The 23227-nt window shown below is 38.8% G+C and overlaps 1 protein-coding gene across 4 annotated transcripts; it reads left to right on the top strand.

Annotated features, from left to right (window-relative positions):
* The first annotated feature begins 5570 nt into the window (after positions 1–5570).
* On the top strand, positions 5571–22247 carry LOC143860249 (zinc finger CCCH domain-containing protein ZFN-like). Of its 4 annotated transcripts, none has more exons than XR_013239651.1 (8): positions 5571–5834; positions 7077–7234; positions 7535–7597; positions 11414–11533; positions 11707–12003; positions 17803–18129; positions 20697–21722; positions 21854–22247. XR_013239651.1 is itself a non-coding variant. In XM_077370816.1 (7 exons), exons 1-7 carry the CDS (start codon positions 5780–5782, stop codon positions 20916–20918), a joined length of 1242 nt encoding a protein of 413 aa, XP_077226931.1. In that variant the 5' UTR covers positions 5571–5779; the 3' UTR covers positions 20919–22247. The 4 variants fall into 4 exon arrangements, 2 of the variants coding, with proteins under 2 accessions (XP_077226931.1, XP_077226932.1); XR_013239650.1 differs by having other exon boundaries at positions 21851–22247; XM_077370816.1 differs by having other exon boundaries at positions 20697–22247.
* The last annotated feature ends 980 nt before the right edge of the window (positions 22248–23227 follow it).

The following is a 23227-nucleotide window of genomic DNA, read 5'->3' as shown; positions in this document are numbered from 1 at the left end:
TCTCTCTCTCTTTTCCCGCCTTAAGCAGTGTTCGTGTAGTTTAGCCTTTTTATTTCCATCTTGCTATGATACGCCGGGTGCTTAATGTACATCATATCATACGCTCGGTGCTTAATGTGCGCCCCAGAATTTAAAAAAAAGGTAGAGTGGGGCCCAGCTATATTAATCATCTAAACCGTTGATTTGTCGGTCTCTGCCGTAGATAGGTGACATAGGTCATGCCCTAGAAAAAACTTCTCCATTAGATGATCATAACTCTTTGATTTGTCAAGGTTTATTATGTATTGAGCATCCAATTTACACCAACTAATTTGGACGGCTAAGATCATTAAGCGGGGAAGATTTTTGGGGCAACACCTGCATCCACGGTGGGAATAGTTTAGATCATCAAAATCAGGGGGGCCACTGTACTTTTTCTGGGGAGTGATACATTGGCCCTTATTTATTTGGGATGATGGATATCCTTTAGGATAAATCATTCCAGATACATCATCAGAAACAATATTTGCAAGTTCCTCTGGAACCATTTCAAGAGAAATTGAGTATCCTTTACAGATACAGTTGGGCTTGGATAAGAAGTCAGTTGCTCTATTGCCTTCACGCCAAATGTGTGTCAAGCTCCAGCTCTCAAAAGAGTTGAGAGCTATGATATGAAAGAAACAAATAAATGGGAATGAGCTTGTATTATGGAGCCACATTTTCCTAGTCTTTCAACTATTTTAACTCTAAGAGACATCTCTGATTATCCACCATAATTCAGTTGAGCTTTTAGACATCCAATATCTTTATCAGTGTTTTTAACTTTATTGACTTGGTAACCACCAATGTTTAGGAACCAACAAAACTTTTTTCTTTCTTGGTGGGAATATGGTATAGAATTGTATAGTAGAGTTACTTCAAGGCTCGTAATCACTTTCATTATGATAAATTTCGTCCCCACCAGTTGTGTGCAAAGGGGATCCGCGAATTGTGTCCAAGATACAATGAAGCCTGGTAGGAAGATCCTACAAATGTTTGATGACGCTTTACACAAGCGAAATCAAACCCAAAACGCTCTTTTAGAACTTCAAGCCTTAAAGAAATCTCTAAATTTTGTTTCTGTATAGTAGTATTTACAACACTGTTTATAAGAAATTCAAGTTAGGAAATCAAGTGGGTAGGGGACTTTAAGAGAGAAAGAAAGATACAACAGTAACCATCATCCAAATGACAGATTTTTCTACTCTTTTTTATAGAGCTGTTGATACCTTTTCATTGTGAAAAGCATCCCTTCAAGTTAACCAATAGATTGGTTTGAATAATGGTCATTTGATCGCAACTATTTCTGATATAATCGGTTTGGATTTTCCACAAAGTGTACTTTACGTTTTAAATCATCCATGGCTGTTGGGAAGCAAAAAGACACGAAGAGTTTTGAATTTAGAAGTGAAAAGTTCTGTCAAAATTTGTCCCAACGGATAGATTTTTGAAGTCGCGGTCGACTGGGATAGGGTCAGTCGACCACCTTTAAGCATCTGTAACTTTTTATTTTTCTGATCCAATGAACCGCGGTCCACCGAGCTATTGCGGTTAACCGGCCATACCTTCCTGGAAAACGTTTATATTTCCAGTTATCAATCCACGGTCGACCAGCCTTGTAAATCTTTCCTATTTCAAAAATAACAAAATCCTTTTTCAAAACTGTAATTAGACCAAGAGCATTTGGAAAATCTCTAACAAATAGAACATGCATGCATAGCACAACTTGAATGTCAAAGTACTCATCGTTTGCCATGTATGGAGTTCATTTACTAATAAATTTTTTTCCATATAATACTTGCATATATTATGATTAGATGAACCGATTTTGTTATTTAAGTTCACTTCAAACCGGAGCCGATACAAGAGAACCTCCAGACCATAGCCAAATAATGCAAGATTGCATGTGTAGCCAGTAGAAATCAAGGTCAAACTACAATCAAACCTGTTCCTGTAGGCCAAGTACCCAATGCTTGGACAATTTTTTGCATCACTACAAAAGAAATAGAAGTTGCTTATCACAATCAAGATTCCAAGGAAAGAAAACAAATAATCCAAAAATGTAGGTGGATCTGAGAAAAAAGCCGTTACTTTAGAAAAGTAAGTAACTTTGACTAGAAAATGTCAAGCAAGATCGATTAAAAAACAACTTCATGATGATGTACCACTTGATAAATGAAGGATCTATTTATTAATTATTTATTCAGGATAAAGATATCATGCCACCATTTTATTTTATTTTTTGTAGGTAATTGGGGTTAGGCAAGACCCCTACCAGATATCATAAAAACAAAAGGATTACAAAGAGAGGGCCGCATGAACAGCCTGATGAAAGGGAACACACTCCCTTGAAATTATAATGATATGAATCAGAAAGATACAAAAGGGGCATACAATCAAGAGAGATTCTAATCAAGGGGAAGATCCTGAACATCAATATCCAGTATATATTTTCCTAGAGAAATCTTCAATGCAGATGGATAAAAGGTCCTTAGGAAGATTTTGTTTGGGGATGTCTTTTCCTTTGATCGGGCAGTCATGCTTGGAAAGGAAATCAACACCTCTATTCGCTTCCCTCCGTGAATGGGAAATGATCCAATTCTTAAAAGATCTTAGATCAGAGTGTCTCTGGTGCAGAATGTATTTTTTCTTCCAGATGCTAGGGATGAGGCCTTTAATGGTATTAACTGCAAGGAGGGAATCGGATTCGATCCAAAGATTTGATATGTTTTTTTTTTCTTGCCAGCTTAATACCATAGAATATTGCATTGATTTCTAATTCTTGGATTGTAGCAGCAGCAGAGTTAATGGAGAAGGCATATAAGGGTTCTCCAAAATTATCTTTCAGTAAGACACCAATAGCAGCAAGGTCTCCTGCCAAAGCACCATCAGAATTTAGTTTGCACTAGCCTTGGTTCATGCCACCATGAACCAAGGTGCAACATGAAAGACAATTTTCTATGAAATTCACATTTTATTGCATGTGTTCCCTCCTACAAAAAGATCTAGACCGTTCACCGGCTGCCTTTCTAAGGATTCATATTCAAAGAGAGAGGGTAGAGAGAGACTACTAATTGTGACTTGTGAGATTAAGTATGAGTGGAGCCTACCTTTTTAAAAAATATAAGCATTTAATGCTGTTCGGCCCCACCAAGGGCTCATGAAGAGAGAGAAAGATAGAATTCAGTACACGGTGCAGTTTGTACAACAGTGTACCTGTTGTACCGTTTTTCCGGTAAACGTGGTGAATTTATCACCGCCCGTTTACAAATCCACTTAAGTGTTGACAATATATGGTCAGGCCCCAAAAGCTATGACTAAGCTGACGTCATTTTCGTTTGACAAAAGTACCCCTAAAGAATACTGTATTTCCCTTTTTCTCACGCACTTCAGATGTCTTACTTGTGTCCTGACCAAGGTTTAAAATTTTGGTTTCGGTAACCATTTCGGACCCCACCAAAAACCGAAATTACGGATTTAGCCGAAATTTGGTAATTTGGTTCCAAATTCCGGATCCAAAAATTGAAATTTCAGACCGAAATTTGGTAAATGGCGAAAAATTGAATTTCAGAAATTTTTAGTTTCGGTCCCCACCGGTATCGGAAATTTCGGATTTCGGTTTCGGTAACCGTTTCGGACCCCACCGAAAACCGAATTTTTGGTGAAATCCAAAATTTGGTCATTTGGTTCAAAATTCCGGACCAAATTTTTGATATGAAATTTCGGACCGAAATTACCGAAATTTGGTAAATGGTGAAAAATGAAATTTCGAAAAATTTCGTTTTGGTCCCCACCGAAATCCGAAATTTCAGATTTTGGTTGAAATTTAAAACCCGGTCCTAACACATTGTAAAATGCCACATGTTGAAGATAGAGAGGGTTAGTCTAATGGGCCACCACATATTCTTCTCAACCGGTCCCCATGTCACTTTGGTTAGATGATTATAGTGACTTGATAGAAAAGAAGTTGTTTACAAGTGTTGATTGGATGGATTGGATCTCATCTTGGCTTGGAATTTGGGCCTACTTTATGAGCTGCATAATTTTCAAATGGGGTCCATCTTTTTATAGGATTTGCTAGGGACCATAGCAGAAGGCATTATGCGGGCTGGCTGTTGGATGAGAGAGCAGCCACATAGGTTCACTTTTAAACAGATTTTGTCTTATTCATTTAAATCATCTTAGGTGACTGCTAATATACCAAAAATCAATCTGTCAATGATATTTTCACCCCGCTGCAGCACGCATTCGCCCCATTTATAACGTGAACAGTGGTCAACTTATTCACTCCACGTGTCACTTTCTCCACCGTCCTTTCACCTCTCAAAGCGCTTTAAAAAAAGGTACAAGGACCCCCTAAACCCGCCCGAAAACCCCCATCCCGCTTCAAACGCTTTTTAACGGGTTCCTCGTGTTCCAAAGAAAAAAAAAAACAAAACTACTATTTTACTAGGAAGAATAAAATAATAACAAGACACGGTTGTGTCACGGCTCTCTCAAACATTCCTTGCTATATTACCACGTATATAAAAAGGGATATGTGATTTTATCATATGGACAAGGGGTTTTGTCTCATGTACAAGTGGGTCGTGTACTTCTAGCTCGTGGTTTTAGAGATTTTGGGATTTTCTAGGACCATATCAAAAGGCATTCTGCCCGTTTGGCTGTTGCATGTGAGAGCATTTTTATCTTATTTAATTCTGGCCCCTGGTGCTCTCACATGCAACAGCCCAACCGCGAAATGCCTTTTGCGTTCGTCCCTAGCAAACCCTACGCTGTTGCTGGGTGTCCCAAGTAATCGAAAGAGGTAGATATATCACTTCCCTAGATTTTTATATGGTGTAAGTCCAGATATTTTTCAAAAAATACTGTATGGCTTGCACCGTAAGATTATTAGCCACAACATAAATAGGTTATCATCCAAAAAGCATTTCCGTGGGACGATCTCAACCCTCAGATCTGTAGAGATTTTTTATATTTTCATATTATACATCAGAGGGCTAGGATAAATGTTTCTGTGCACAACCTATTGAACCATTCTATGGTGTGGGCGATACATTTTACCTTTTGACAAAGGGAAATGATAAATGCGCCCCTTTTCATCACATGGGACACCCAATTGGAGTGTACATGGCAATCAAATCCGTTGAATCCTTGTGATGCGAAGTACATCAACCCCTCTGCAGTCATTGATACACTGCTGCTCTGCTTCCTTAGTGATGAAAAGGGGCGCATTTATAATTTCCCTTATGAAAAATACTGTTCTATATTAATGTATGAGCTTACACCTTACGAAAATCCTCAATGGATTATTTAAGATTGTGTTAGAAAGCTCCCTAACGTGGGCGCGTCTTCCAAGCACTATTACAAAAAGTGTGCAAAAGCCAAAAACCGGTTTCCCAAGCCGTTTTGAGAAAGCCATTTTTGTACTACGGGGCCATGATAAATTCGCACCCCCTGTAAGATAATTCGCACCCCTTGTAAATAAGGGTATGTGAGAGTGTCTGGTTATATTTTTCCAAGGCCAGGGGTGAAAAAGGAAGAAACGAGTATCTGTTGGATGACTGGTTTTTATTCCTCTCCTCTTCGTTTGTGGAGAGGAGAATCCTTTCTTTCTCCTCCTTTCTTTCTCTCTCATCTTTTCCTCTCTCTCTCTCTCTCTCTCTCTCATCTCCGATCGCCGGAATCTTTGGAGAATTCCGCCTGAGAATGAAAAATCCGGCGAGAATTCAGGCCAAAGTTCTGTGATGCTTTTTCTCTGATGGAGTACGATGCCGGGACTCAGATTTCTAGAGTGGAGTCTCACATTGATGAAGGTTAGGGTTTCTATCTCGGATTCCCCAAATTTCTTAATTTATCCTTATTTCTTCCTTTTATTTTGCTGTTTTTTCGATTTTGATGGTTTTTTCGGGCAATGTCTAATGCGTTAGGGTTTCAATTTGGGGGTTTTGGGCCGAAGAGTGCGAATTGAATTGAGGATTTCATTCATCGAATTTCAGACTAAGTTGAATAATTTTTGTTCATGGTTTCATGGGGTTCTGTTTTGTTTGGCTTTGGATTGATTTTTTTATTGTTTTTAATTTGTTTATTTAATTACTTAATATTTTATTGGGTACTGATATTGGCTCGATCAAGCTTTGATAATGAGACGAACTCACATTGTTTTATATGTTTTAACCAGCTGCCAAAAGCTGGTGAGAGCTTTTTGGGAATTGTAATAGCTTTTGACAGTTGGTTAAAGCATATAAAACAAGGAGAGTTCGTCTCATTATGAAAACATGGTCTCGGCAATATCAGTCCCCTGTTTTATTTCGTTATTTATCTTTTAAAATTTGTGGTCCTACTTTAAATTTCATTTTTTTGGGTTTTTCTCTTCCAAATTTCATATTTTTGAGGGTGTAAGTTTTGTAAATGTGATGTGTGCTGATCCTTCAGTTGGGTTCTTTATTGGGATTTTCAGTTCAGAATCTATTCATGATGTGTTATTTTTGTGAATTATGACCAATTAGATAGAGCCCATCTGTGTAATTCTAAGGGGGTCATTATCTTTGTTATGTGGGCCATCGCTTCTTATTGGGTGAGTTAAGGAAACAGATGGGTTTATGATAAATAAAAAAATAAAAAATCCTAAGAGTTGGTTGTCAATTCCTGGTTGTTTGGAGTAATTGAATTTAGATGGGTTACACATCTTGTCCATGCCGCTGCGTATATTATGAATGCCATTCTTTTCCCTGATCATTTTTGTTCAAATTCATTGGTTTGTGTGCAATTCAGTTTTTAATAGTTTATTTTTGTTCATAAAAAACATTAAAATTTATGCATTTGTGCATGCACATTGTGTGAGTTTTTCCCGTCTCATCTGAATTGGGTTTTCTTTTTTAATATTGGCCTCGGGTTTCCTCTTTCAATACCATTTTCTCAATCTTCTTCCCCGTGCCTGGTGCGTTCTGTCTGTTTCAACTGCAAATTTGCAATCATTTTTGAAACGCAGAGTAGTGTGAGGTTCCCTCTCTGGTTATATATGCATCTCTCAAATATTCTTTTTTATCTGACCACAGATACAATGTGGCAAATGAACTTGAGATCTAATGAAGCTGTGGAATCTGGACCCTATCCCGAGCGTCCAGGAGAGCCAGACTGTGCTTATTACATCAGAACTGGCTTATGTAGATTTGGAATGACATGCCGATTTAATCATCCACCCAATCGGAAGTTGGTAAACACTACACCTGTCTTGCCTATCTTATTTCATCACTGGTTTTAACTAGATCAACTAAAAGTATTATTATTTGCAGTCTCGACAAGATATGATTATAACTGTTGAGGTATTTAATGCTCTCTGACCACTTAAGCCATGGACATATGGTCCACATAATACGAGGAGTTTTTTGAGAACATTTTGTGGTCATGCTTCTCCATAATTGTTCACTAATGTTGTTGACTAAAGCTTAGTCTCAAGGACTTTCCTTATTTTTATTAGAATTGATGAATTAGATTAAGTCCTGTTAAATGCCAGGCTGTTGCTGCTGCAAGGATTAAGGGAGGGTACCCCGAAAGAATAGGGCAGCCTGAATGCCAGGTATGCTCTCATTTATATTTATCCTTTCCGAACCAGAAGGCTACCTTACTCTCCTGCTTTTGCATGCGTGCCAGGTATTTTGTACTTTTTTACGCTATCAAGATTCTTTCCCTCTATGAAAAATGTGAATGCTAGTTAGATTATCACTGCAATTTGGAATTGTATATATATGGAGGATTTTGAATATTTATGTGGCTTGGTTTCTAATACATGTGCATGGATTGTGGAAATTGATCAGTTGTAGGGTGATATATGAAGTTCGTTGTAAGTACAAACTACGAACTGCTGAAGAACATTGTATGACATGCTGCAATGGCTGTTTACATTTCATTTTTCTTTTGGGTTTTATGCTATGCATCAATAGTTAATTAGCTTTTCCTTCTTGAGAAATCACTAAAACTAAGGGGCTGTTTGGATACACGGATTTTAGAATCCGGAATTTCTTCAAAATTGTAGCTAAGAGACAAGAGAAGAAGCGGACCAGCCGTCGTTTTTGACTTCTCGCCCTTCTTTCCAACAGCAAGAGAGTAGCAGATCCTCCCATTTTTCCAGGTTTTAGAAATCTCAGGATGCAGGAGAGATTTCTAAAACCTGGTTTTCTTACTTAAAATCCAAGAAACGCTGCCAGGACAGTGGCAGCAGCTTGATCATGAACCCTCTTTTACAGTGTTTGCAAACTAAAAACCTGGATTCTAAAATCCGCGTATCCAAACGGCCCCTAATGTACATATAGCAATTTGGAAAATTTAGCTAGAGTTGGCAAACCTGTTTCTTAATCTTTAGGTGAGGTACTTCTACATCCCCCTTTTTTTTAATGCAAAGCAATATTTTTAAAATGAAGGGGAAAGATTCTACGACCTAGGTGGTTGGATACGAACATAACGGTAAATAAGCAACTACACAGAGATAACTATGGACACAAAGCAAAGGACTCACGGAGGAAGGTGATCAAATAGCTCTACTCAGGTCCTAATCACACCGTCTTTAGCAGACAACCCGCCTTAGCAACGGCTGATCTCCTAACATGCTGAAACCGGACCGGGAATCCCTCCAACCGCTCATGGATTTCTTCAATCAAGTCCTCAAATCTCTAAGGCACGAGTGTTTTGCGATCCAACCACTGTATCACGTTAAGGGAGGTGCCTTCCACCAGGGGTGGCAACGGGGCGGGTCGGGGCCGGATGTTGGGGTCCCCTTCCCCTTCCCCTCTGCGGGGAATTTTCCCCCTCCCCTTCCCCTTCCCCTCTGCGGGGATGGTGGGGAATCCCCCTCCCCTCCCCGCGGGGAATATCTAATCCCCTTCCCCTTCCCCTTCCCGCATCCTTCGGGGACAAAATCCCCGCCCCGCCCCCTCTTTGGAACCCAACCAAACCAGCAAACAGAGCTTCTTTCTTCTACGTCCATTACAGACAATATTGTGATGAATGCTATGATTCTATTCATGTGATCAACAAACAGATAGACAAAATCAGAAATGCATGGATGAGACAACAAACATAAATAACAACAGGACCTCATCTTTCAGCAATTTTCTGCATAAATTATGGAATGATAAATAGGAAATGGGCACCAGGATTACCTTCATTAACAGGCAGCCAATGTGCAAAAAGTAACTATTTCAGTAGTCACAATGAACTTTAAAGGTCCATAAGTGGGCGCTCACACACGCAAAATAATGTTCATTAGTTCATTCTGTATAGCATGTTAACCCCCAGATGAGCATGAGAAATGAGAATGGAGAAGAGAACAAAATCAACAAATGACTTATTTCTTTAACTGCAATTCAGTCTAGTGCTGACATGAAACAAATTTCTAGTAGCTAAATTTTTCTTGTTGAAAATTAAAACCTGCAATCCAACCCTAAAATTCTGTTGGCACTACGATTTTTTGATAATTGCATACACTCAGCGTCTCAGTCTCTCAGCTTGTCTTTATTATTTCAACATCTGTGAAAAGGTTATTATAGTTCCCAAAATGCTCTCAGAAGCTAATTAAAAGGAAAAGACAAGCTAAGTTTATGTTTGGGGGAATCTTGTAGCCGATCCACAGAGTTTCTAGTAGTTTTCCTTAAAAAAAACACTTCAAAATTTACAAAAAATGGCATTGATTAGCGGGGCGGGGCGGGGCGGGGACAACTCCATCCCCTTCCCCTCCCCGCACCGGGGAATTTTTATATTCCCCTTCCCCTTCCCCTTTCAAAATCGGGGAATCCCCTCCCCAAACGGGGCGGGGCGGGGCGGATCCCCGCTTTTTCGGGTGAAATTGCCAGCCCTACCTTCCACAATTAGCCGATCACCTGAAACCAAGGTTTTAAATTTCGATTTCAGTCGCAACGGATACAAAAACGTTTCGGTTTCGATTGAAAATTTCGGTGGAAATCCTGTACATTCACGGAAATGCATGGAAAGATATGAAAATAATAGAATTTTAAGATGTAACTTTAGGAAGTACTAGAATAAGAACAAATACACATGTAACACACTTAGAAACCATCACATAAGCAAGACAACCATTCAAGATGCTTTACTAACATCGAACACCAAGAGACATGTGTTGTTTGTCTGTAAGCAAGACAACCATTCATGATGGTTTACTAACATCGAACACCAAGAGACATGTGTTGTTTGTCTGATGATTCAGTACATACCACATTTCACATCACAGAGAATTCATATAAAATTTATACGTAATGCATAGTTACATACACCACATTTCACGTACAATTCACATAGGTATAATCATGTAATAAGTATTGATATAATATTTCACCAATGCACTTACGGTTTTGGTTGCAAACTTGCAATATGTGTTTTTTTTAATGGTAACTTGAAATATGTGTTTTGATTTCGGAATCGTTTCGGTGGGGATGGAAACGGAAACATTTTGGTCGTTTCGTGTCCGTTTAGATGGAATTTAAAACCATGCTTGAAACTTTTCTTTCTTTTCCTGACCACCTGAAACTTTTGCAAGCAATGCGACAAGGCTACAACTTAATAAAATCTAACAAGAGAAAAAGGAAAGCGGAAAAACCACAAAATTCTCGTACACCAAATACTCCTACAATAAATGCTCTTACATTCAGTTATACACATTTGTTTCATTTTTCTGACTACTTGAAACTTTCACTAGCAAAGCAACAAAAAGCTAAGACCCAGTAAAATAAAAAACGAAAAGAGGAAAAACCACAAAATGCTCCTACATGCTTGCTACAGTAGGCACCAAAAAGAGCAAAAACTAATAAAAGAGGGAGACAGAGGTGTGAAATTTGAGGAAGCTTTCTTGAAATCTTAAGGTAAAGGAACCTTGTTGATCTTGGATGATCATTTTAATTGATAGATGGGAGAGTATAGATTACAATCGTAGGAGCAATCTTAGCAAATAGGATATAAGAGATTATGAATTTATGAGAGCCCCAACTGTATCCATAGGCATAATATATTGGGGATTGTCACAAGTCTCCGTAGAGAGGTAATATTGCTCTCTGTGCATGAATCTGCTCCTAGGTTGGAGATTTGTGGTTTTTGAAAGGGTTCACCACCCTAAGAGAGCAGACTCACTTTGAAGACCAGAATAATTTTTTATTCAGGAAAATTTGGTTTATATGAGATGTCTAAAAGTTTGTGATCTTTGAATACATGTTTGTGCAGTGTATATGCCATGCCAGCAACCAAAATTGTATCTTTTGTGTTCTGGAATGGATCTATTTGGGTTATCGTGATTGTTGATTTGACTTCTCAGTTTCCTTATCTTTATTTCCTGCAAGTTTGTCCTGTCCTGAATCTGAAGTTTAACCTTTTCCTTGTAACTGTTCTTCAGTACTACTTGAAGACGGGAACATGCAAATTTGGAGCCACATGCAAGTTCCATCATCCTAGAGATAAAGCTGGAATTGCTGGAAGAGTTCTATTAAATATTTTAGGCTATCCACTACGGCCGGTTTGTTCTTTGTGTTCACTCTTAGAACTTATTCTCCTACAATTTTGTTTCTCTGATTATACAACTATTCATCGATTTCTTGTAAATTTATTCCAAGATTTCTTGTTCTCATTGTATCATCTTTACCGCTAGAAAAGATTTAGGTTGTATGATTATTTTCTTTTTTCTTGTAGAATGAGACGGAGTGTGCTTATTATTTAAGAACTGGACAGTGTAAGTTTGGGAACACTTGTAAATTTCACCATCCACAACCATCTAGTCCGATGGTCTCACTACGTGGATCTCCTGTTTATCCACCTGTACATTCCCCCACAACTCCTGGGCAGCAGTCTTATCCAGGAGGATTGACAAACTGGCCCCTGTCTAGGGCTTCCTTCATTCCAAGTCCTCGTTGGCAAGGTCCCTCAAGTTATGCTCAATTGATTCTTCCGCAGGGGGTTGTACCAGTTCCCAGCTGGAATGTGTATCCTGTAAGGTCCTCTCTGCTTCTCTCTTCTTTACATTTCCTTCTGAAATTTCTCTGTTTGCTCGATAACTTGGCCCGTTTTCCATATGAGAAGGCCGGCTATTGTTGTGATCAGCATCTTGTATTGGCAGGAATGATTTTTTGTCACTTTATCTTGGCATTTTATTTGGGTAAATGAGATTCATATTCCCTTGTTTTAACAATTGCACTCTTTTCTTTATTTGCACTTCTAATTAGCTGTTAAATGCTGTTATAATGTCAATCTCCCACCCCAACAACAACAACACCACCACCACCACCACCACCACAAAAAAAAGTCAAAAACAATCATAAAAGTGTTTCATAGAGTACCGTTTCAAAAAAGAAAAAAAGGGAAAGTGTTTCATAGAGTGACGAGTGTCATCAAAACAAGGGAGTGCGAATATAATTTCCCTTAATTTTTTTCTTTCCTTCTGTTATTACTCACTATCTGGGCTTATGGCTGCAAAATAGTGATACTAATACATGACTAGCTTAAGATTTACTTGATCAGAAATAGCGAGGGAAATCTATTAGATTTTTGTGTAAAGCTATTAAAAACAATTAAAATTCTGGAAAAATCTGGCAACAGAAGGTGTCTGAATCTGTTTCCCGATGATTAAGATTTCTCTCATCCTGAAATTGTTTTTTCTTTTCCTCCCTGTTATACTTTATGTGATGCTATTCTTTTCTCTAAATCAATTAAAATTTTATTTCCTATAATAAAGAACAAGATAGTTTGGATTATTATTTTTTTCTTTAAGCTGTTGTATATTTTGCCGCCCCCAACTAGTTTGGGACAAAGGCTTAGTTGAGTTGAGTTGAGTTGAAGCTGTTGCATATTTTCTTGCTAGTTGTTACCATTGTTATACATTCATTAGCTTGTTCATTCATTATGTCTTAACATTTTTCCTTGCTTTTTCCTTGATTTTTCTTTTAATATACATCTTTGACTTGCTATGGATTTAATATTATTGAAAGGGATTCTTTTGAATCTCCAAAACTTTAACAGTATCTCTCCGGATTTTTGAAATTTGATTGGAGGGACAATATATGAACTGTAGTAAATGAGAGGGTACAACTACTGCATTTCCTACGAGTTAATATTTATTGGAGAAAGGAATCATATGTTGTCGCAGATCAGGGCTGTGTGCCAACAGAATAATACCTTATCAATACTCAATTGGATGATGGAATATGATTGATTGCATTATGGGGCTGGATACCAAATAACTTATCTTCTATTGTGAATTTGTGACACCTTTTTCTTGGCACATCTAAAATGTAATATGTTGTGAGAGGTTTACAGAATCTGGGAGAATGGAGGAGCTGCAAATGCAAGATTTGGTCGAAAAAGGATCATATTATTCAGCTGAGGTCTTTCGTAGAGAAAGTAACTTGGGTAAGGAGGGGCTGAAAGTGGTGGAGGTTCCGAGAGAAGGAGATGTCATTGTAGACTTGAATCTTCTAAATCTGAGCTCAGGCTGCATGTGGATAGTGAAACATTTCATTACCTTCTCTACCGGTGCCCCAAAGGACTCCCGTGGTGGAGATGGATAGAGTGTTGCATTTTAGAGCTCATAAAGAACTCTTCGACGGAATTTAGGAAAACTTGGAATGCAAATGGCACAGAGATTGGGCAACCCTAGTCACTTGGTTGTCTCAAACCAACGGCTTCAACGTGTCCATTTCAGCAGTACATATTGGGGATAGGAAAGTGTTGATCTCTCTGCCAAAAGAAGTAAATAGAGGAGTTGCAATCAGAATCTGGAAAGAAAAGCTAGGGTCTCTTTTCGAATTTTTGGAGGTGTGGAGCAGCAGATGCAACGCCCTTTTTAAGAACATTTGGTGCTTGGAATTGAGAGTGCTTTACAGAGATTGGATCCTACATAAGGCAAGTAGTGTCCTACGTCTACTCCTGTAACCAAGGTTTTGGGTGCAAGATCGGCAAGAACTAAGTCCTCGAGATTATGCTAGGTGGGTTGCTACTCCTTATCAAAGTGGAGAAATGTGTTTTCAGGGTTCTAGTTTCGCGGAAGTCGTCCAGTTCGAATGCCTACAGCAGAAAGGAGTGGCCATTTGTTGAGTTGCAGCCATTATCGACTGCTTCATCTAGTCCAATGTTGATGGGGAGCAATTATCTAGAGGGGATGGTTGCAGTAGACCATTTCCTGGGCACGTGCGTCTTCTTATCCTGGTGCTAGAAGTATCATTGATGGAGGGTGGTAGTCCGAATGAGTTTGCTTTGCGATCTGGAGGACCTGTCGTAGTTTCAAATTTGAATAGAGCCTTCAGTTGCGATGGGGATGTGGAGGAAGTCTTGTAATAGTCAAGGTCTGGAGGGCAACCGATTGTAGGGAGAAGTTTGACGGATGGTACATGGCTTAAACGTGCGCCTGCTGGAGATTGCTGAGGTCTTGGCTGAAGCTGATGCGGAGGCGTATCGCCAAGTGCCTCAATCAACGAGATCAGGCCATCAAGTTTGGTTCAGACTTTTGAGGTTGCCTGGGCTGTACCATGGACCAATGGATTTTAGGGTAATCCCCCTTTCTCATGCAAGTAGTCTTATGGTGGGCTCAATGGGACCCAATAACTTTTAAGAGATAGAAGACCAATGAGTCTTATTGTTGATTGAAAATCTTTTTAAAATGTGCAAAAATCTTTTTTCAGATATGACGACTCTTCCTCTCGAAGCAATACACGACATTATTGAAAGGGTTCCGCATAGTCCTTATGAACTTTTATTTATACAAAATTTCAACGATGTGCTACTGAACATTGCTAACATTGAAGAAGAAATCAAGGAGTGCGACAGAGGGCCCCGACCCTACCTCAATTTAGTGTTTCGAACAGGAATCTGAGGAAACCTCACATTCATGTTTTCAACATAACCTGGAGATAATGAGATTCTATGCATCATCTCATGTGCTCGACCGAATAGTTATGGGGTCATTTTTATGACTACTGCTAGTAAATCTCAGTTGAATCACCCATTTGAGGTTCCAATCTACGGAGATGACATACTTCAGGTTCCAATCACCCACCCATTTTAGGAGTGGGATGTTATTCTTACTTCTTTGCGGTCTTTAGAGGATTATGGCCGGGGGATAGAAGGCTACTTTTGAATGGAGAGTTAGATGGAAAGGAGAGGGAGAATAATAAGTGATGTGAATTTAGGGCTAGAGGGGGAATCGATTAGATTAGAAAGCTCTCTACATTAGAGAGTTTTCTAGAGTTTGTCTAGAATTTCCACTCAGAAAATAGTGGAACAAAGTAGTGTTGGGTTGCAGGGCATAGACTTGGAGAGTAAGGTAATAAGTAGGGGTGTTCTTACCAATATATAGAGATTGAGGAGAGGGGCAAGAGAGAGAAAACATCATTTCTAAGATTTTTCAACCAAAATTCTTCTCTTCTTCAATGTTAGCAATGCTCAGTAGCACATCATTGAAATTTTGTGTAAATAAAAATTGGTAAGGACTATATGGAACCCTTTCAATAATGTCGTGTATTGCTTCGAGAGGAAGAGTCGTCATATCTGAAAGAAAGATTTTTGTACATTTTAAAAAGATTAAATCAACAACAAGACTCATTGGTCTTCTCTCTCTTAAAAGTTATTAGGTCTCATTGAGCCCACTATAAGACTACTTGCATGAGAGAGAGCCAATGAAGCAAAAAAGGGGATCACCCTAAAATCCATTGGTCCATGGTACAGTGGGCAAATTTGGGCAAATTTATACCCGCCCATTTTCACCTCCACAGTTCTAAGGGTTGGGATGATCCAATGGAGCTGATTTTTTGGGCACACCCTACCTATGTCAGGCCTATCAAATGAATGGTTTGGATCACCCAAAAAATGTGGGCCCACAGTGTTTCTAGTTGTCACCTCATACAAGCTTATATGAGGGGCCGCTCACTCACTTTTCCCTGTGTGTGTGTGTGTGTGTGTGTGTAGACGTTTTTTCAACATCTCCAAGGGACGGGTCCTACGGAGTGGGTCCGGCACATTTAGTGCGTTGGAAAACAAAACCGGGAAGGGTAGAAGACCCAGAACCAAACAATATTTACACAGTGAGGTCGGGGCGTGACACTCTTAGTAGTTGCTTAGTAGAAGCCGGGGAGGGTAGAAGACCCAGAACTTTACAATATTTACACAGTGGGGTCGGGGCGTGACACTCGTAGTAGTTGCTTAGTAGAATGATTGACAAGGCCATGGCTCTCAAACCAATAGAAGGCCCCATATTTGGCAATCCTGGGATTGAGGTAACACACCTTCAGTTCTCAATCCTGGAAGGAGGTTTGTTAGCCTAAATCAGCTAGTGGTCTAGGAATCAGAATTCTTAAGGTGATCAACAAAACCTTCTTAGCAAATGGTTGTGGACTTTTGGGGAGGATCGATCTCACTTATGGCGTAAGGTGATTGTAGGCAAATATGGAATGGTTTTAGTAACTGGAATTCAAGTTATAAGTTTAGGCACAAGGGGATAACTGTGTGGAGGGATATCTTGAGTGGGTGGCCTCCCTCGGCTTGAAGCAGCAATTCTTCTCTCATGTTGTTTTGGGCTAGCAACATTTCGACCATCAGGGGTGTCGAGCTCTCTACTTTGGAAGTGTTGGACAAGGTCTGGCTAAGCAAAACCCCCTAAGCTTTCATGGCCCCTAAATGGGTTCCTCCTATGAAGGTTATGTTAAGCTAGACAGGTCTTCTTTGGAGAACCCGGGTCTGTCTAGAGTCGGGGATCTCTTTTGCGAGTCACACCGAGTAACCAAATGGGCCTTCCTTGGGCCTCTAGTTATCTCGGACGCTACTAACGTAGAAGTACATGCCATCCTCACTGGCACTCGTCTAGTAGAGAAGGATGACCTCGATTGCCTCATAGTTGAGGGGACTCTCTCAATGTGATCCAGTGTCTATGTTCAGGGGCTTCATTCCCTTGGACGTTTGCAGATGCATTGGAGGGGATTATGGATCGTCTTGCAGGACATACAGTCACTTTTAATCATGTTTGGAGGGGGCCAACAGTGAAGCGGACCAGTTAGCTAGAGATGGAGTGGGAAGGACAATGCCAGAATTCTTCGATCATTGCCCCTAATCTTTTATAGTATCTTTTTGTTTGGATTTGTACTTGGCAATTCCAATCACTTTTTGCTTAATAAAACCGTTGTCATTAAAAAAACATATTTCTTTTATGAGATCTTTTTTTTTGAATGGTTTTCTTTTATGAAATCTTTTTGTTAACATGTACAACTAATTCATATGTGCGATATTCTTCATGATGTTTAGTGTGTCTTCATTAAAAAGTCACAAAAAAATAAAATTACTATGCATCCAATTAGAACCTTAATTGGATGTGTCTCTAACCAAATTCTATATATTTGCCTGCAGATGTTGCAGTATGGCACTGGAAAAACATTCCCTGTGCCAAAGTTTCAGAAATTTACACTGTTCAAAGTTATAACCAATAACTCTATCCAAGTAACATATAATATATATCCCTTCCCAGTTAATGAGAGGAAGTCAAATGATGCTAGAAAACTTTTTGTTTTCAGGGCTTGACGATGGAGGATGACCTATTCAGATTTTTGGTGCATGCATTTAACTAGCAGTCCTATTTTTGTGTTGTCTTTCCTGAATACATATGGCTTGATGTAGTAAATTACTTTAGAACCTATTGTTATTATTAATATTTGTTAGAAATCTGTCTCTAGTTTGAGTTTGATATGAGATATTTTTTCTTAATGAAATATGTGTGTTGCCAACATTTTTAGCTTGGGGAATCTTTGACAGGGGCAGCCGGGGTCAGTTTCATCATCAGAGAGCCAGCAACAAACAGTAGGTACGAGTCAATTTTATGGGACTTCACGACAAAGTGAAACAAGTGGCGGAGGTCAAGGGACATTTCCTTCATATCGTTCTGGCTCTGTCCCTGTTGGTCTTTATCCATTGCTGAGGGAGAATGTATTTCCTGAGAGACCTGATCAACCTGTGTGCCAATTTTACTTGAAGACTGGAGATTGTAAGTTTGGTGCAGTTTGCCGGTTCCATCATCCTAGAGAGAGGTTGATTCCTGTTCTCAACTGTGTGTTGAGTCCCTTGGGCCTTCCACTACGTCCGGTAAGTTACACATTGAGCCTCCATTTTTCCCTTAATGCTTGGGTTTGGGATCTGTGCATGTAGGACTATGTGTTGTTATTGTTCTGTCCATCCTTTTACTTTTGGAGGCCCTTAACTCTTGCCTTCTTAATTTGCTGAGGAATTGTAATAGCATGCAATAATGAATATTTTTGCTATATAAACAAAATCTCATTTAGAATATCATTGGAAATTTTCATATTGTTTCCCTATATCCAAATTCATTGTATGTGGTTGGGTTCATGTTCCTTGACATGCTTGTTTGTGAATTTTTTACTACATTGTGAATTAATATCAAGCTTGGTCAGTATCTCCTTAATCCATCTTAAATGTTGTAATTTGAGCCATTTCTCTGCTACTCAAGCTAACACAACTCTTCTCATCCATAAGTACAGTTGTACGAATGTTCTGACACTTCTTCAACATCTCACAATTTCTAGATGCTTTTATGGGAAAGATTCTTAACCAGGCATTGACGATGTCTCCCGAACAATTTTATAGTACATATGGCGCAAGACGTCTTGAATACTAGGCCTCAACCCACTAGTATATTGTGCCACCTTTTGCTCCTCGCTCTCATTCACCTGATTCCTATTAACAGGTTCATAAAATTCTGCTCTGTAGTCATCTATTGATTTTTTTCGTTGCCTCCAATTTGCAATTTTTGAAACATCAACTGATGATAATTATAAGGAATAAAGACTAAGTTTCTTATGCAACATTTTCTGCGCAATGGTCTTTGATTTCCCCTATCTTTGGCCTGCCAAATTAAGTTGATCCCACTATCCCGAAGCTCTTCCCCTTAATTTTACTATGACCAATTTCACCTTCTCGTTATCCGGCACATCTTTGAAATCAAAGATTCTTTTTACAGCGGACAACCAACCAATCGATAAAACCATCCCCAGTGAGATCTCTAGTAAATTCTAGTTTTTCTATTTTAAATCCACTAACCCAACGTCTGTCTTCAAAGTTTATAGGTGCTGGTCTGAGCGGAGGTGTTGCATGAAAAGGGTTTACAAACTCACTGTTGGAGTTTTCCTCCTCGGATTCAACTTCATCTTGAAAAGGGGCCGATCAGTTGGTCTTCGGGTCTGATTTCTCTTACATTTTGCAGAATCCAAGAGAGTATCCCTAATCTACAATCAATCCCTTGGCTAGAACTTTTTCTGATATCAAGTAATGTAATCAAATATGATGGGAAAAAAATATAAATCTAAGAAAGGAAAGTCATAGAGCCAGATTTTAAGTTAAAGATGAGACACACACCTCAATCCGACATGATGGGAGAGGAAAACAAGCTACGTTGCAAACAAAAGACTTCAAAATTCATCAGATATGTGCTCCATACAAGGTTGGTTGAAAATAAAAAGGGAGCATTAGAGCTTCACAACAAAACAGATCTCACCCCTCTTGCATTCTTATCTAATGGCTGCGGTTTTAACTTAAAATAAAATGTCTAGGACTGATCAAACTACCTTTAATGATGTCACATGCTCACTTAAAAAGTCACATGACTTGTAAAATAAACCAAAAGACAAAAATACCCCTATATATACATATCATACAATATCATCTTTTAACTATCTGCCTTGTTGCTGTCTTTTATCGTTCTTTGTAAGTTCAAAATCGAACAAAAACTGCTCTTCCAATTGCACTGCATCACTATTCGATACTAATATAGACTATAGTACTATATCATGAGCCCTTAACATATCTTTTCTTAAAAAAGAAGTCAAAAGTTCAAATGAACTGACAAAAATGCTTATTTTCTATGTATTGTGGTGTAAGGTGTACTCCTCATGTATGCCTCAAGGCATTAAGGCTTTGCCTCTCCTCAAGGCTATCACTTCATATGCCTGAATCTCTGGTTTAAGTTTGATTCTCCTTGAATCCGTAAGCCTTAATATGCTTGTCTGGATTCGATCTCTTATAAAGGTTAAGAATGTTAACTTACCAACTTCTCCAAAAGCTTAAGCTGTTGGGGAAAGGCGTTATTTATCTTTTATACTTTAAAACTCCCCGGCACGTGTGGCCCACTTGGCAAACACTTGGCACACGTGGTCCCACTTTGGGCCGACCATCGCATGTGGATTTTTGCTATCCGGGAGGTTTGAACTCGAGACCTTTGGCTTTGATACCATGTTAACTTACCAACTTCTCCAAAAGCTTAAGCTGTTGGAGAAAGGCGTTATTTATCTTTTATACTTTAACAAAGAAGATTGCCCGCTGGTTTTGATGATTGGATGTAATGGTACCTGATTGAAACCAGTGATCGTGATTCTTGAAGTGGCTCAGTATATCGTCTCTTAGCAATTTTATGCATCATCTTATCATTTCAATTTGTAGGGTTGTTTCCCATATATTTCTTGGGTCCCCAAATCATTGTAGATCTCTATAGTTTCTGATTTTATCATTATCCTTTTGGGAGATCATGATGCTTTTCTTCTTCGTACAAAGTTAGAGTGCTACTTCCATTATTTGTTAATATTGACCATAATGACTGTATAACAATACAACTGACATTGCTGATTTTCTTTTTTCAACAGGGAGAGCCATTGTGCATCTTTTATTCTCGTTATGGCATCTGTAAATTCGGCCCAAATTGCAAATTTGACCATCCTATGGGAACCTTTGCATATGGTCCTTCCACACCCTCTTCAGCCGATGTCCCAGTTGTTCGGCGTTTATTAGGATCCTCATCAGAAACTGGTGCACTACCTTTGTCATCCGAAGTGACTATCCAAGCTGTTCCAGGAAAGTCCCGGTGACTTTCTCTGTCCGAGACAAGGCAGATGCCTTCTGGTGATGAAAGCATTGAGTCCGAGGGATCACTTACCACTACAAGCCTTGGACCTGGTCCCACATTTTCTTAACCCTTTGAGGATAAACGATTCGTCTGTAAATTGAATCCCCAATGCTGGAGATGTACAGGCTTTCATTATGAGCCAAGTCTGTTCATCTGGAGATGCATTTTACTTGACAACAAAGTCAAGGTTTCTAAATTTCACATTGTTGCATCTTGTAAATCTGCAAGTAGTATCATGTTTCAAAACAACCAACAACCAATTGGAAATATCTCAACTGTTTTAAAGGCCCATCAATTTATATTATGAGAATTACCTTTTTTCCAAGAGTTGAGCTGCTTATATGAAAAAACATTCCTCCCCACGGCATTAGTGTCCCCCCTCATTTCCCTGTTACTTTGTTGATGTTCTTCCTTTCCCCAACCTTGCTTTTTTTCATGGTTGACTGTGGTGTCCATGTATTGTGCATGAATTTTTATTGTATCATGTTTTGTTTCTTCTCGATATTTGTTGGGAATTTTCCCTTTCAGTCCCAACTATTATTCTTCCGTACAAGTGTCCTTTTCTTTTTCTTTTTTGTAGATAACTAGTACCTTGCAGAATTCAACATGGGCTGCCTTCCTTTTAAACACTAGATGTTGAAGGCAGCAAAGTGAAACAAAAGGACCTGGCTCATGTCCTCAAGGAATGAACCCATCCTCCAAACCTTCTGATTCTTTAATGTGATCTTTTTCTATTTTTAGTTCTCCAGAAAGCATCCTCTTTCAGGTAAATTTTCAAATCCTTTAATGCAATAATCTTTCATAAATGAGGAAATGCATTTATGCTGCTTATAATAGGCTGGTTCGATTGTTTTATATGACAAACTTAAAGATTTCAAGATCTGGTCTTTTCAGCAGGCTTTATGATATAGCAGGGAATCGATCACAAGACTGAGGGAAAAACACGACTGCATCAGAACAGTTCATTTGCAAGATTGCATCCCAGAAGGCATTGTAACAGCCAACAGGTACCATGACAACATACCAAGCTCTTGGTCCCAGTTTATGTCCAAAGAATAAGAATTATACCTGTTCAAAACCTGGAGTTGTGATTTATGTTTAAGAATTTTTTGCTTCCTACTTATTGTTGTGCCAGTTTGATTTTCAGATTTATTGCTACTTGATGTATGGGGGGTCGTCTGTTCTTTTTTGTGCTTTACAGTAGTAAATGGCTTATCAATATCTTTTAGAAAGGAACAGAGTCCCCACTGCTTTTTAAGTGCATTTCTATACTAAAATTTATTTTCCCAAACAGGTTGTATATGCTTTCTTGAATTAAGACTCACGGTAAGTTACAAAGTTATGGGCCCCTCCATGTTTCTGTCTATACTATTTTTTGAAATGATAAATTTTTAGATAATTATGATACTAAATCAGGTCTCTGTCGATGAACATTGCCTGCCTCTATCAACCAAACCATCTTCTTTCCTATTTGTCAAAATTAGATAAATCTTCTATCATTTATATCTGCTTATGCTATCATCACCCAGTCTTAGATATTATCTTCTATCATGAGCTTTGGTCTTGTTAGCTATTCTACCACCTGGAGAATATTGGTTATTGTTTTCCCCTTGATATATTTTATTTATATAAACAGCTATTGCTAGTGATCATTGTATACTTTTTTCTTAAGATAACAATTTTATTTTGCTAGTGATAATTGTCTTCTTTTTTTAACATAATAATTTTATCAATATGGTTGTAACATGGATTTACATCAATGGGGATAAGGCGTCCCACAAGCGCAAACAGAAGTTGCATCCATCCATCCACTTAAATAACACCTACATACTCTCCCCACGTTTTCCAACGAGCGCCCTATTTTTCGAATCTGATCCCTTATTTCTGAAATGATTTTAACAATCTTTCATAGTCCAATTACTTTGTTACTTCTTTTTTTGAATGGTAGGAGATTTCATTAAGACAGAGACCGAGATGGTCAAATACAGAAAAAGAAATAGAAAAAGGCCAAACAACAATGAAGAAAACAAGGAGGAGAAAATCAAGGCAGCAAAAACCAAAAAGCTCCAAATCTTCCATCTCCACCCCTTGCCTAGCAAGCCCATCAGCCACCCCATTAGCGGAACGAAGCACATGCTTGAAGACAATAGCTGAGGACCCCATCCAATCTTGGATCTCGTCAAAGAATCTAGCAAATCTCCAAGGATAAGGATGCAGGCAATTGAGCCACCAAATCACATTTAAGGAGTCCCCTTCAACCACCACTTTATC

Source organism: Tasmannia lanceolata, unplaced genomic scaffold (assembly GCF_043159265.1).
Source record: "Tasmannia lanceolata isolate RefF3 unplaced genomic scaffold, GAP_Taslan_0.1 ptg000037l, whole genome shotgun sequence".
Taxonomy (NCBI): domain Eukaryota; kingdom Viridiplantae; phylum Streptophyta; class Magnoliopsida; order Canellales; family Winteraceae; genus Tasmannia; species Tasmannia lanceolata.
This window is presented reverse-complemented; position numbering and strand designations above follow the sequence as displayed.

Coding starts and splice junctions, on each gene's coding strand:
- LOC143860249 (XM_077370816.1), top strand. CDS start 5,780: ATGGAGTACGATGCCGGGACTCAGATTTCTAGAGTGGAGTCTCACATT. Junction 7,235..7,534: donor ATCCACCCAATCGGAAGTTG/GTAAACACTACA, acceptor GTTAAATGCCAG/GCTGTTGCTGCTGCAAGGAT. Junction 12,004..17,802: donor CCAGCTGGAATGTGTATCCT/GTAAGGTCCTCT, acceptor AATCTTTGACAG/GGGCAGCCGGGGTCAGTTTC.